The sequence below is a fragment of the Vigna radiata genome, unplaced genomic scaffold, assembly GCF_000741045.1.
Source record: "Vigna radiata var. radiata cultivar VC1973A unplaced genomic scaffold, Vradiata_ver6 scaffold_7, whole genome shotgun sequence".
In the NCBI taxonomy this organism is placed as follows: Eukaryota; Viridiplantae; Streptophyta; class Magnoliopsida; order Fabales; family Fabaceae; genus Vigna; species Vigna radiata.
The window spans coordinates 764,129-778,823 of NW_014543262.1; the positions used below are offsets into that span (position 1 = coordinate 764,129).

Sequence of the window (14,695 nt, forward strand, 5' to 3'; positions counted from 1 at the left end):
TTTTAACATTAATTCATATAAATCATTTATCCTTTGAGTATTTCACACTTCATACTAAATAATTAATAACATAAAGAATATCACAAATACAAAAGCTCTCATGGCTCCTACATATACCAAAAATCAACAAACTCAACCTTTGGATTTTTTACATGTTTGAGTGTTTCTATTGAGTCTTATTTCAAACTTTTATTTTCTTAGTCTTTTTAAAGTTTTGTCTACAACATCTCTTTTCCTTAATGTATGAATTCTTATTTTGTATTTTTCTTGTTTGTCTTAGGATATTCTTAAGTTTTGTCTTTGTGGTTTTTCTTCCTTGAACTTTTTTAAGTGATTGGTTGGTGTGCATATTTCCATTCGATTGCAAATTTTCCAAGATTTTGGACTTGAGGAATTTGAACATTCTTGAATTTTGGCTTGACAGTTTCAATGATCCCACCCTTGAAAATTTGGTTAGTTGACTAAACAATTTGAGAGTTTATTTGTTTTCTTATTTTAATTTTGCTAACTTTAACTTAAGTTTCAACTTTTCCACATCCAAAATTGGAGAGCCTTTAATGACTTAACTCAAGAAAGAGTCATTCCCCAATTAAGCTACTCAAGGAGAGTGAAAGACACTCAAAAGGGACAATTCAAAGATTGGAGATGAAGAAGGCCAAAGGTAGGGGTGGGCAAATCGAACTGAACTGTACTGCACTGCTAAAAACTGAACTGAACTATAAAACAGTTCAGACAAACTAAACTGAACTGTAAAACAGTTCAGACAAACTGAACTGAACTATATTTTGTTTTATCAAACTGAACCGTACTGAACTATACTGTACGGCAGTATGAACTGAACTGAACTGTAAATTGCACTAACTGAACTGTAAACTGAACTAAACTATTAACTGAATTGTAAATTACACTAACTGAACTATTAACTAAATTGTAAACTACACTAATTTTAACTAAACTACAATATACACTGAACTGAACTAGTAACTATACTAATTTTAAACTGAATTGTACTAATTTTTAAACTAAATAGTATAACAATACATNTTCTTTTTAATTGAAAATTATTTTAATATTTATTTTATTTTATTCATAAATGTCTAATAAATTGATTTTTAATCATTTAATATTATTATTTTCTATTTTATTTATATTTCTTTTATTATTAAAAATTATTTTATTATTTATTTATTTTATTAATAAAAAAAATATAAATATATATATATATATAACTTAAAAAATATAAATTACATTTTTTATTTTTATTGATAAAAATATAAATTTTGTGATAAAAAAGTTGTTTTAAAAAATTAATTATTATTTTTTTATGTGAACAGTTATTTTTATTAATATTTTATTATTAAATAAAGTTTTTTTTAACAAGATGAAACAATTGAACTGAAATTAGAGAAGATGTAAGAGTAGATACAGTTCTCACAATTAACTGAACTGTAACTATTATCAGTTCAGTTTTTAAAAACTGAACCATAAGATAGCATATTGAACTGTTACTAGAAATGGATCAGTTATTTTTAGTACAATATAGTACAGTTAACTGCAGTACAGTACAGATTAGTTATTTTTGCCCAGCCCTAGCCAAAGGAGAAGCAAGGGAAGAAAGAAGAAGAAGGATATCACATTCACCCAATAGCTCTCAAAGAGATTGGAAATATACTATGGAAGGAGAGAAACTAGGTGCAACGCACCTCCAAGGAAACCAAACTCAAACATCAAGATTCCTAAATTTCATGATTTGGTTGTCTACAAGGAATGAGAAGTTAAAGTAGACCAAATTTTTAACATTAATACGTTAGAGGGTAAAAATCAATTAGCTTTAGTTGTGGATGTCAAGACTTAGTGGCACAAGGTTTGTATGGATAATCACTAAGAGCCACTGATGAGCTTCTTGGATAAACATTAAATATTTAATGCATACTAGACTTGCTCCTTCCTACTATAGGAGGGAAATCCTTTTGAAGTTCTAAAGGCTTCAAATAAGGAATCATATGTGTGAATGAATATTTAAAGTTCTTAGAGTCCTTGATGATAAAGGTCATTTTTCGTGATGAAACAAATGAGACCAAAGTAGCTAGGTTTAGGAGTGGCTTGAGGAGGGATATTCAAAACATAGTACAGTTGTACTCCTCTTTAGAAAATGTTTTGCATCTTACCCTTAAAATTGAAGCTTAGTTGAAAAGAAAATATGGGGCAAGAAGGAGTTCCTCACACAATTACCACTATAGTCATTCCTTGAAGGGAAAGAACAAAGAAAAACATGATAAGTCCCTTTCAAAGTCTCACCAAAAGCCACACAACCCACCTTTCTAAATATCAAAGGTCAAGTTCCATAAAATGTTTTAAATGTTTGGGATATGAGCACATTGCTTTCAATTTCCTAACAAAGATAATCATGACCTTAAAATCAAGTGGTAAGGTAGAGAATGAACACTCTTCTACCACTTCTTCTTCAAAAGATGACTCTTTTTCCTCTAGTGGTGATAAGATTAAACTATGTAACGAAGGATTATTGATAGTGAGGCATGTGTTGAGGCAAGTTCAAATGGTCCTTGAACCCTCCCAAAATATTTTTCATACTAGGTTCCTCATTAGCAATAAAGTTTGTTCACTAATAATTGATGGAGAAAGTAGTGTGAATGTGGCTAGCACAAAGATAGTGGATAAACTTGGCTTAGAAACCATTCTTCATGCCAAGCCTTATAAGCTTGCATGTATAAGCAAGAAGGATGAGATTAAGGAAAATAAACAAGTTCACATTAGCTTCTCCATAAAAAATTACATGAATGAAGTGTTATGTGATATTGTTCCCCTGGATAAAGTTCTCATTCTCCTTCGTATTTTTCTTTCCTTCTCCATTTAGCAACGTCCTTTATATAAATATATCTAACTAATAATACATCCTCTATAGCATGTTAAAGTTTGCATTCATTTCTGAATATAAGAACAACTTAAACAAAATTATCTGTGAATGATATTAAGATTATCTATGATTCTAAATTCATCAATAAATAACAAAAATATTATTCAATATTTTTAATGAATTTATCGAGGAATTCTTTAGACTTAAACTACTAAAAAAGGATAATAGTTAATAATATAATAAAAAATATGTAAATGTTTAAGATGAATTTACCTTATATATTACTAATAAAATTATTCATATGTGAACATTATCTACAAGTATAAATAAATTAATAAATATAAGTTAATAAATTAAACTTCTTTGTTAATAAAATTTTGTAGATAAAATTGTATTTTTTTTAACAAATTTCTCTTATCAATATACTAATATTATATTTTCTTATAGTAATTTAAAAGGTTCCAATTGAAAATATGTAAATTTATGAAAATGTAATTAAGTCTAAAATTTATTATAATTTAATATTTGCTTAGAACATATTTAACATGAATGTTTTTATAAAAATTTGTGATTAATGTAAATAAAAAGCATTTTTAAAAAAAAGAGAAAAATAGAGAAATTTTTTTTGGCATTCAGATTAATTATGTGATATTCTTGGTTTGAAGAGTATATATATATATATATATATATATATATATATAATTATTCTTATAATTAGAAATATTTTGAATATTTCTTGTGATTTTTTATGCATATATGCATTTATGTATGAAATTGATCCTTTAACATGAAAGTAAGGCTTCACCATAGCAATAAAGCGACTGGTCCCCTTCTTATTCCTTCCCTTTGGGAACCTGAGAATAAATTCTTCAAACTCAGTATATATATAGAAAAGTTTAACTGATCTAAATAAATCATATAGGACCACATGATATTATATATCCCTTATGCAGATTTTTCATCTTTTCTTTGATGTAGAAAGTTCATAATATTTGACTCTCATCCATGACCCTCTTCCTTCATTAGATAGAAAACTAATATATGAACACATATACATGCCATCTTCTTGCATGTCTTTTATAGAAGAATTTAGATATTTTTAATCCTTACTAATGTATAGAGAAGCCACTTGTCACCTTTTCGAGTTGGCAACACGTAACTCCACGAGTGTGTATAATATATATTTTTTAATTATATTTAGAGTTTAATAATTAAAATAAAATGTATAAAATTGATTAATTTTATATATTATATTTTGAACTAAAATAATAATAACAAAAATTAAAGTAATGAATAATATAATAATTTAATATAATATACTGTGTTAAATTTGAAATAAATTAAATAAATAAATAATTTTATGTGTAACATCCTATGTTAGTATAAGATTTAATGTATTCGGAGGTCTTTATTTTTGTGGATTCGTATCAATTTCGTATTTTGGAAATATTCAATTGGGTTCCTATTTTGATAAAATTGAGTCAATAAAGCCCTTGCCATTAAATAGCAATGGATGACGTTAACTTTGTGGCGAACTGGCATGTTGAGTTGTCCTTTAATTAACACGTGGCACAATAAAATCCCGTTGTGTGTAAACCTTCTCCCCTTCCTCTTCCTCACCAACTCCAACCTCACCTTCTCCCCTATTTGGGAAACTTTCTTCTCACCCTCTCACACCCACGTCTTCAACATCTGCATCCACGCCCATCACCCAATTCATTCGTTCGACGCACCTCTCGTGCCTCCCCATCTCTCATCGTCGTCGCTTGTTGTCTCATCGTTTCCACACTCCTCTACAACCCCCTCCACCTCTAATTCGCCCTCATCTTCTTCGGTTGAGCATGAATGATCCTTAGAGTGTCAGAATAGACTTATCATTTCAAAGCTCCATAATTTATACAATACAATTACCTCACCATTCACAATCACTCCCAATAATCTCACCTTGAGTTATGGGATTCAAATTACAATTCACACTACAGTTAAAAGATATACATTATTCATTGATACTTCTACATTATTCTAATAATCAAAACAAAGCTCAGGGTTATCAGAAAACAAGGATAAAAAAGGATAAAAACAGGTTCTGGACTAGTCGCTCAGCGCACCAAACTCGTTGTGCGAAAACAGAAACAATGGGTTTTACTCACTCACATTCGCTCAGCGTACCAAGCCTGTGCGCTCAGCTAAAGCTCATTCGCTCAACGCACCAAGGTTGTGCGCTCAACTAAACTGAAAATTCTGCTACACAATATCAGGCCCTAACCCTTCACACAGCGCCCCAAATTCGCTATTCGAATTAAACTAGCATTTTCCCAGACAACCACCAGTCGCACAACGCCCATATTTGCTATGCAAATCACCAAACAGAGAGCACCCTCTCTAGCCATTCGCATAGCGCACCAATTCGTTGTGCGAATGCTGTGGCAAAGAGCATCTCGCTAGAGTGACTTGTTGTGCAAATTCTTTCGCTCAGCGAGTTTGCATAATCTACAGAATGAAATTCTGCAGAATTATGCAACTCAACCCCCAATTACCAATTCTAACTATTTTTCCCAACTTCTAACATTCCTAAATTGTATTATATACCTAATTAGACTTGTCTAAGTGATTCTAAACATTTCTAACATCAATCTAAAGTATTTATGAAACAATTTCGTACTCTAAAACCTCAATTTCATCAACTTAGGGACCCAAATCCCAAACTGCCATTTTGAATCTATTTTTGACCATTCTAAAGGCTCAACTCAGTCATATTAGACTTACCAAAACCTTTCATACAGACCAATTGCCTACCAGACCTCAAATACTCAAATTCATTACCTCACTTCCTCCAAAATGCCTTAAAACAAACATAAACCAATTATATTTTAAAATAATACTCTATAACAAATTTCATATACCCAAATTCATTCATCATACATCAACCATAATCCAATTGAACATACCATTCCGAGTCATTCAAATGCATGCATCACATTCAACAAGACATACAATTCCTCTTTCTTAAAAATCTAATTTTTGTTCAATTCAGCACAACAAGTCAAAACTTAACATGCATACTATTTCAATAACACAATTTAAACTATAATCTAGCTTCCCTTACCTTATTCAAACCCTACACAATTCACCGGAAACACGACAGAACTTGTACTGCAGGAAAACTCAATAGAACATACAACTCAACGATTGGTGATAGAAAACAGCTCTTAGAACCTAAATTGAGCTAGAAATTGAAGGGAAAGAGTACAAGGCACATGCAACCAAAATTTGTTGCATGATCACAGCCCCAAAATGCGCAGAAGAAAAAGGGAAACGACTTACCAGTTGAAGAACAAGAAATTGATCGGTCAAGATTGTAGCCCGTGATGCTAGGATCGTCTAGACACCTCCTGATCGTCAATCTGACAACCCAAACGAGAGAAGATCTAGAGAGAAGGCAAAGAATTCTAGGGGAATACTGTTCTAGAGATAAAAGTATTTTAGATAATGAACCGAGCTATAAAAATTTCTATTTATATTATAAGATTATTTTAAAGTAACTTGTTCGTCTCATTATTTTAAAACACTTATCTACTCTAATAATCTATTTTATAAGTTCTTACAATACCAATTACAAATTATTACATAAACGATTGTAAAAAAATTGTCAAAAAAGTTGTTAAAAATACATTTTCTAAAACTTTTTGACACTTGTAATGTATATATATCCTTAAATACAACGCTCATGAATGAATAAATAAATAGTATTTTTCTGAAGGTGTTTTTTTTTAAAAAAAATCCAATCCCTTGAATAAGAATGAGTGTATTTATGACAAAGGAAGTCCTAGAATATCAATTTTAAAATAGTGCAAGTCACTTATTAAAATACATTATATTAGAATAAAATACATTAATCATCATAGAAGTTGTATTAAATTACGTAAATGTTTTCCATCCTATCTTTGCCTTTCTTAATTGTTAAACAACACAATATTAACCTTTTTGTATATTACACTACCTCCTTTAAATATATGTTCAAAAAACAGATATTGATATACTTTCTCAGAAGTTATCCGTGTTATTTACATATTATATTATTTTTTAAACTTCAAAAATTATAAAACTAAATTGGCTTGCTTTATAATATATATATATATATATATATATATATATATATATATATATATATATATATATATATATTTATTTATTTATTGGTAATGATGGATAGAAAGTTGTCATCGAGGTTACACCAACTTCAAACTGAAACATAAACACCAATTCCACATCAAATTGAAAAATTCCACTTCTCACTTGTCTGTGGGCTGCACAGTAGGGAGGGGTCTACATCATCACCAACCTTTGATTCTTCCACAATCTAAACCCTAAGACCTGCACAATAGTTTTTTATAGATTAAATCATGCTTTATTTTAACCTATAAAGAAAATTTTTTAATTCAACTGAGATACCTATAATCTTAAATCACAAAACCCACTCGCCTCACCAACCGCAACATCTCAAAAAGCATAGTCCACTGCTTCACTGCATCCTCACATCAACTCTGCAATTTCGATTATCTTCTCACCACATACTAATTCCACTCTTCTATTCCTTCACCCACCACACTTCATTTTTCATTTTCTATATCAGAATATAATTCTTCAAAAACGTAAATTTAATCATTTTGCAACAACCAAACTACAAAAACAAAGTTATGAATTTTTATAAAACAAAATATCCTTACAAATTACACGTAAATTCTAAAAACTTACACCAATTCACATCTCATCAATGAAAATAAAATTCCAAACTTTATAATATATATGTTTGTTGAAAAAGTCAAAACATTAACATGTTTCGGCCCACCTCATTATTATACACACGGAACTAATTTCCCATGCTTTATCTTTACAGCTTTGCATAGTGGGTGTGATAATTTCAAATAAATTATGGGTAACTATATATATATAGCCACGTAAATAAAATAAAGAAGACGGAAATTAAACAGAAAAGTTGAAAACATTATGCATGCTTAGCATTAAACGAAACGTTTCATTACACATACATCCAATTTTCACCAACTCCCTGTCGATGTTATGAAATATAAATCAAGATCAACCTCTCCCCTATTCTTTCAGGAACCGCACAGGCTCCAAAATTAATTACTATTTTTCATTTTTTCTTCTGCAATGGGTTTTCTTCTGATTCTACCCTTATCACTGATCACCCTCTGGGTAGGTTACACGCTGTACCAGAGGCTAAGGTTCAAACTGCCTCCGGGTCCACGGCCCTGGCCGGTTGTTGGTAACCTCTACGACATAAAGCCGGTCCGCTTCCGCTGCTTCGCGGAGTGGGCACAGTCCTACGGGCCCATCATATCGGTGTGGTTCGGCTCCACGCTGAACGTTATCGTTTCGAACTCCGAGCTGGCGAAGGAGGTGCTGAAAGAGCAGGACCAGCATCTCGCTGACCGCCACCGCAGCCGCTCGGCGGCGAAGTTCAGCCGCGACGGCAAGGATCTCATTTGGGCCGATTATGGACCCCACTACGTGAAAGTGAGGAAGGTCTGCACGCTAGAGCTCTTCTCCCCCAAACGTCTGGAGGCCCTCAGGCCCATTAGAGAAGACGAGGTCACCGCCATGGTTGAATCCATTTTCCACCACTGCACCACTACTGGTACGTTTCTCTTTCTCGAAAGTTACAATCTTGTTCTGCTATTGCAATATTGGTTGAATGAGATTAAAAAACACGTCATGACTCGGGCGAGTTATTAATTCTTCCGAGTTTTCTACATCCTAGTTTTCTGACAGTAGGATGTCATGTTCGGTAGTGAGTTTCGCTTCTGGCTGGAACACATTCTTTTTCTTTATAAATTGATTTGCTTTTATTTTAACATCGGGTTTAATATTTACACATTGTTATTTTTACGTTATATTTATACTTCTTCATCAAAAGTAACGATAAAAAAAATGTTTGTTACAAATATAGATGTCAGTTATTTAGAATCGACATAAGTAGAATAACAAACAAATATTTGTAATTACAATTTTAATTCACTTATTAGCCTTTTAGTGTGATTCTGATGTCTACATCATTATGACTTATAAGTAAAATATAGATGAACAACTATTTTCTCAGCATAATCACGAGATTTGGGCTTTTGACTCTTGTGGTTTTCGTTTTTTCATTGATTCCCCAAATGAATTATTTGCCATCATAAATACAAGACAATCTTCGAATGAGGAAATAGACTATAATGGTAACCGAGGACAGAAAATAAAAACCCTCTAAATGCTTAATAAATGGATTTCATAACATATAACTTTTATACACAATTTCAAATTGGTATACTGATTATATAAATCTGTTAGGATATTAGTGACAATCAATCAACTAATTAGGTGATGTGGTTGGTGAAGTGAACCTATTTCGTGTGAAAGAAAAAAGGTCCACATATATCTACCGATAACGTTAGTTCAACAAATCCAGCCACTAACAAGTTATGCCATGCTTTAGTTTTGAATCATTTCTTAATATGTCACCACATTAATAATAGATTAAAATGGTATAATTTTGAAAAAGTTTTATAAGAATTAAAAATAAAAGATTCAGATTGAATTGAAAAACTTTTCTTGTTTCTTTCAAAAAGCTTTGCCTAATAATTAATGATTTGGTAAGGTGGTTGCTTTATGAATATATGATGATTATTGTGTAAGGTTTTACCCACCCAAACAGTGCAAATACTTATATAGCTGTTGCTTCCCACCTAATTTATCGGTAGTGTGGTAATAAATAAATAAATAAATAAATTTAAAAAAATAAAAAAAGTGGTTTTTGTGATGTGTAATTGAACAGAGAATTTAGGGAAGGGAATATTAGTGAGGAAGTTCTTGGGGGAAGTGGCATTCAACAACATAACGAGATTGGCATTTGGGAAAAGATTTGTGAACTCAGAAGGTGTATTAGAGGAACAAGGAGTGGAATTCAAGGGCGTGGTGGAAAATGGGTTAAAGCTAGGAGCATCTCTGGCGATGGCGGAACACATCCCTTGGCTGCGCTGGATGTTCCCTCTGGAAGAAGAGGCTTTTGCCAAACACGGAGCTCGCCGTGACAGACTCACCAGAGCGATCATGGAAGAGCACACCGAAGCACGGAAGAAATCCGGTGGGGCCAAACAACATTTTGTCGATGCCCTACTCACATTGCAAGACAAATATGACCTCAGTGAAGACACCATCATTGGCCTCCTCTGGGTAGGGTACCTCCTTCTTCTAACACTCTCAAGACACCATCATTTCAAATTCTGCTCATATTTTCTTAATTCACAGGACATGATCACGGCAGGGACGGATACATCTGCAATTTCTGTAGAATGGGCCATGGCGGAGTTAATAAGAAACCCAAGAGTGCAGCAGAAGGCCCAAGAGGAGCTAGACAGAGTGATTGGGCTTGAAAGGGTGATGACCGAAGCAGACTTCTTGAGCCTGCCATACCTACAATGTGTGGCCAAGGAGTCGTTGAGGCTCCACCCACCAACCCCACTCATGCTCCCACACAGGGCCAATGCCAATGTCAAAGTTGGAGGGTATGACATCCCCAAAGGCTCCAACGTGCATGTCAATGTGTGGGCCGTGGCCCGTGACCCGGCCGTCTGGAAGGACCCGTTGGAGTTCCGACCCGAGAGGTTTCTTGAGGAGGATGTGGACATGAAAGGGCATGACTTTAGACTACTTCCGTTCGGGGCGGGTCGTCGGGTTTGCCCCGGTGCCCAACTTGGAATCAACTTGGTGACTTCCATGTTGGGCCACCTTTTGCACCATTTCAGTTGGAGTCCGGCGGAGGGAGTAAAGCCTGAAGAGATTGACATGGGTGAGAATCCTGGGTTGGTCACATACATGAGAACACCACTAAAAGGTGTGCCTTCTCCCAGGCTCCCCTCACACTTGTACAAACGTCTGCCTTCTGACATTTGATCTTTCTTTTCTTTTCTTTCCCTTCCACACTTCTCCCACTCTTTCCATCAGCTAAGGGAAGACGCACTTTCGATTTCTCTTCATACTTTCAATATTGAAATTCTTCCCATTATATAAAATTACTTATATCAGTATATTTTGCCATATATCAAAATTTCATTTTTTTAACCCTGAAAAATACGCATTTGTAGTGTCATCTAAACCTGTATGTGAAGCATGCATGCACTACAGAAACACCAGATAATAAAAATATTAATATTTGAATTATATTTTTTATTTTTATCTTTTAACTTATAAAATTGAAGGGGCAACAGTTACACAAGCAACATTACATTATATTGGGAAGGACCAATATAAGGAATGCTTGCTTGATTACATTTTGAATGAGGAATATAAAATACAAAAGTAATTAATTACATAATCACAGGTGAAATATAGGATACAGGTCTACTTGACAAAGGGTAAGTATATATATATGGTTTGAAGGAAAAAAAAAAAAAAAAAAAAGATAAAGAAAGTTGCAGAATGGAATGAGTTGAAAGCTACACTATGAATGGTGTTAATGTACAGCTACAAGCGACAGTAATTGGTGTCTCGCTTTGGCAACCTATCCTCCTAAAATTCAGTAACTTCCGAGATGTTCCAATTTTTTGCCGTTGCACTTCTTGTCCTCAAAAACACTGCGCAAAAGTTCACCAAAAACCTCCAAGAACGCTTCCCACTGGACTTGGTTGAGGTCTCCGAAGGAAATTTGAGCACCTTCACATTTAGACCCTTGTTCTGTGCGGTTTTTGGTGTGGATGCTAGCCTTCACTTTTAAGCAGATGTTTTCCATTTCGCTCGGTAACTCTTGACCTTCACGAAATTTCCTAGTCATCATTTGGCCTATTTCAGCAAGGCAAAGGCCAGCAGCAGCAGCTTGCTTCAACAAAACGGTGCAAACAATAAGAACACGTATTGCGGATTCCCCCAGTAAAGGGATGGCAGTTCTTAAAACCTCTGCATCTTTGAAGGGATCGAGTTTGGAAATGTAATCAAGTTCGTAATCAGAGAAAGGAATAGAGGCTTGTGGCCAATGTAGCCATTCAAAATATGGATCATCCAGCCACTCAGGGAGGCAAAAGCCATGGTCGATGGGAACGAGGTCAGCAACAGTACTACCATAGCTAGCATTATTAGTGTCATGCTCGGCCACAAGCATATTCCCTGCATGTCTATCAAGGTTCATGATCCTAATGTCAAGGATCCCAATGTTGTGGACTGAAGCAACTGAGAAGAAAGAAGGACCCAACTCTCCTGCATCAAAAGCATGACCAACAAAGCGTTGGAGAGAGGCAACTTTAGGCATTGGAAGAGCAGATGCTGCTGCATTGGAAGTGACAAAGAATGCAGCATTAGAAAATTTGACTAAAGCCGTAGGAGGCACGGCAGCAAGGCCTCCGTGATCAAGAAGATAAGCAGCTAACTCTCGGATACCAGTTTCACCAATGCGAATAGATTTCTTGAGGCCAGGTTGGCCGAGCATTTGACCCCCTAAGCCTTTTGGGTTGTTGAAGGCGAAAGGCTCTTCATCTACTGGCTTTGCTACAGCGATGTTGGTGCCATTTTGGTTGCAGAAAGCATAGGCACCACCTAGGCCACTCGGGATGGGTATTGGTTTGATACCTGAGGCCAAAGCTATGGCAACTTCAACAACTAGAGCATGTACTGGAGCTCCACTTCCACGAACAATCTCAATCCTTGGAGGGTGACAAGTGAGTTCTTCCCCTACCAGTGTGGTTAGGGGGAGGCATGGAGTGGAGAAACTGCGGTGAATATTATAGGCTTCAAATGCTAGTTCAATGGAGTGTGAAAAAGTACCACCACTTTTGCTATGTTCGACAACGTTCGGATCAAGGTGACCGTAAGATTGGAGTTTGCATCTCTGGGATCGGCTAAAGGGCCCAAACCCCTCATGTCTGTCAATCGTCACAGCCATTTTGATAAATCTCATTCAGATTTTGAGAATGGCTGCTGCTCTGCATTCCAAGGGACACTCTTCTTCTCACCAAAACATCCTCAAACTACTTTTCTCAAGACGATGGCGTCTACACCTTCATCACAAACACCAAGCTTTAAATTTCAAATCACATGCAATATCTACGTAAATCGATTGTTATCTAAGATAGCATCATTCAATTTTTTAATTTTTATATATTTTAAAAGTTATGTTTACCAGATGAATGTCATGCAAGACAAACAAAATTCGTGCAGGCAATGCAAATTTGGATATTTCCACCCAAAAATTCCTTACAATGCAAGTAGCATTGATGGAACAAGAAATGAAGACGATAAACTAGATGAAAAATTTGTTTTGAAACAATTGGCGTAGAGGAAATTAAAACATTGGCGCAGAAAGAAATTATAGATGAATTGAAAACGGAAGCAAATTTCTTACCGTGTATTGGCTTAACTTATGGGAAATTTTTGAAATGCTGAAGTCATCTTCGCTTAAACTCTGGATAACATACTAGCGGAAAAGCTGGCTAACCATGCACATTTTTTTCTTGAATCCCTAATAACCTGGAAATTTCCGAAGCAGAAAAATTTAAAAAAGATTATAAAATTGGTGTGTGAAAAGAAGAAAAAGGAAAAATTATTTAGGATGTTTATACCCTGAACACTCTGAAGGTATTCAGGGAAACGAGAAGCAACGGGAGGGCGAGAGAATCAAACCGTCGCCGGAGTAATATCGAAATAAAACTCCACTTTTACTCCCACTCCCACTCCCACTCCTGACGTTAATATTCCCCGCCTCTGAGCACGAACCCCTTCTCTTACCTTTTCAACCTTTTCCTCTTTTTAACTTGGTTTTCCTCTTTTTCCTTCCCAACCTCCCTATTTTTCCCGACACTTGGCATCTTTTTCCCACACAAATTCTATACTATTAATTTTATCTTATATCAAACCAACCTTAAACTGTAACGGCTTCTTGCTTCCTGTCTGCCTCTTTCACCACATGACACCTGACATCAATCCAAAAATACGTTGTGGTTCTCATTTTCCTCTTCTTTATTTGTTGCGCCTCACAATCAATTTCAGACAATCAAAAAACAACAATGTCTCTTTCTCAACATAACACGCAAAAACAAAATTAAACGGAATCAAAGCAAAACAAAAACCATAGTTATCCAAACCTATGACACAAAATTTAGTTTAGTCAATTATAGGCTAAACAATTTTAGTTCTACTTTTTTCTTTTAAGGTAACGTTTAACACTTTTAAAAAATTTTGAAATTGTACCATAAATTTTATTTTTTTTTATTTTAAATGAATGTTAAAATTAAAAATTGTGATTTCAAAATTTATAGAGACGAAAATCAATAAAAAAAAATATTTTGTAAAATCTAAAATCTAAACCTACTCATTTTGTAATGACTAGATTTTTCGGGATTGAATTTTGAAAAAGATGACCAATTCTTTGCTATAACTTAAGAAAGAATTAATATATAAATTAAGCAAGAACCAAAATAAATTGCAACATTCTAAGTCATGTCTTTTGGAAAGATGACCAATTCTTTGCTATTATTTTGGGTATTTCGAACAATTTTATGTTAGTGTCAGTTATATGACTTCGAAAGATGATATTACGATAAAGCTTTCCTCTAATGTCTTTTCAAATATTTTATCTTTTTATCACTAAATTTTAATATAAATATTAGTATAATAATTTGGTTTTAATTAAAAAAAGATTAAATTTGCTATTTGTATAAATGATATTAATTAATGTATTGTTATAAAAAACATAGATTAATAACATATTCAAATACTTACCTTTTTTTTGTAAAAATTGTATAAAAAAATACAAATTAATAAATTAATAAT

At 33.8% G+C, this 14,695-nt stretch overlaps 2 protein-coding genes across 5 annotated transcripts; one reads left to right on the forward strand and one right to left on the reverse strand.

Moving 5' to 3' along the window:
• The first annotated feature begins 7,892 nt into the window (after positions 1-7,892).
• Positions 7,893-10,965, forward strand: LOC106753926 (cytochrome P450 98A2). The gene is made up of 3 exons (XM_014635810.2): positions 7,893-8,534; positions 9,714-10,111; positions 10,187-10,965. Exons 1-3 carry the CDS (start codon positions 8,048-8,050, stop codon positions 10,829-10,831), a joined length of 1,530 nt encoding a protein of 509 aa, XP_014491296.1. The 5' UTR covers positions 7,893-8,047; the 3' UTR covers positions 10,832-10,965.
• A 101-nt stretch (positions 10,966-11,066) lies between these two features.
• On the reverse strand, positions 11,067-13,929 carry LOC106753927 (phosphatidylinositol 4-kinase gamma 1). Of its 4 annotated transcripts, none has more exons than XM_022777642.1 (3): positions 13,784-13,929; positions 13,269-13,393; positions 11,067-12,924 (listed from the first exon to the last, which is right to left on the reverse strand). In XM_022777642.1, the coding sequence occupies exon 3, from the start codon at positions 12,822-12,824 to the stop codon at positions 11,454-11,456; it is 1,371 nt and encodes a 456-aa protein (XP_022633363.1). In that variant the 5' UTR covers positions 12,825-12,924; positions 13,269-13,393; positions 13,784-13,929; the 3' UTR covers positions 11,067-11,453. The 4 variants fall into 4 exon arrangements, with proteins under 4 accessions (XP_022633363.1, XP_022633362.1, XP_014491299.1 ...); XM_022777641.1 differs by lacking the exon at positions 13,784-13,929 and adding an exon at positions 13,547-13,766; XM_014635813.2 differs by lacking the exon at positions 13,784-13,929 and adding an exon at positions 13,486-13,766 and having other exon boundaries at positions 11,067-12,918.
• Between the last annotated feature and the right edge of the window lie 766 nt (positions 13,930-14,695).

What these genes read in the sequence shown, in the direction of transcription:
- LOC106753926 (XM_014635810.2), top strand. Translation starts at nt 8,048, where the DNA reads ATGGGTTTTCTTCTGATTCTACCCTTATCACTGATCACCCTCTGGGTA. An exon ending in CCACCACTGCACCACTACTG is followed by an intron (nt 8,535 to 9,713) that starts GTACGTTTCTCT and finishes GTAATTGAACAG; the next exon opens with AGAATTTAGGGAAGGGAATA. An exon ending in CCATCATTGGCCTCCTCTGG is followed by an intron (nt 10,112 to 10,186) that starts GTAGGGTACCTC and finishes CTTAATTCACAG; the next exon opens with GACATGATCACGGCAGGGAC.
- LOC106753927 (XM_022777642.1), bottom strand. Translation starts at nt 12,824, where the DNA reads ATGAGATTTATCAAAATGGCTGTGACGATTGACAGACATGAGGGGTTT.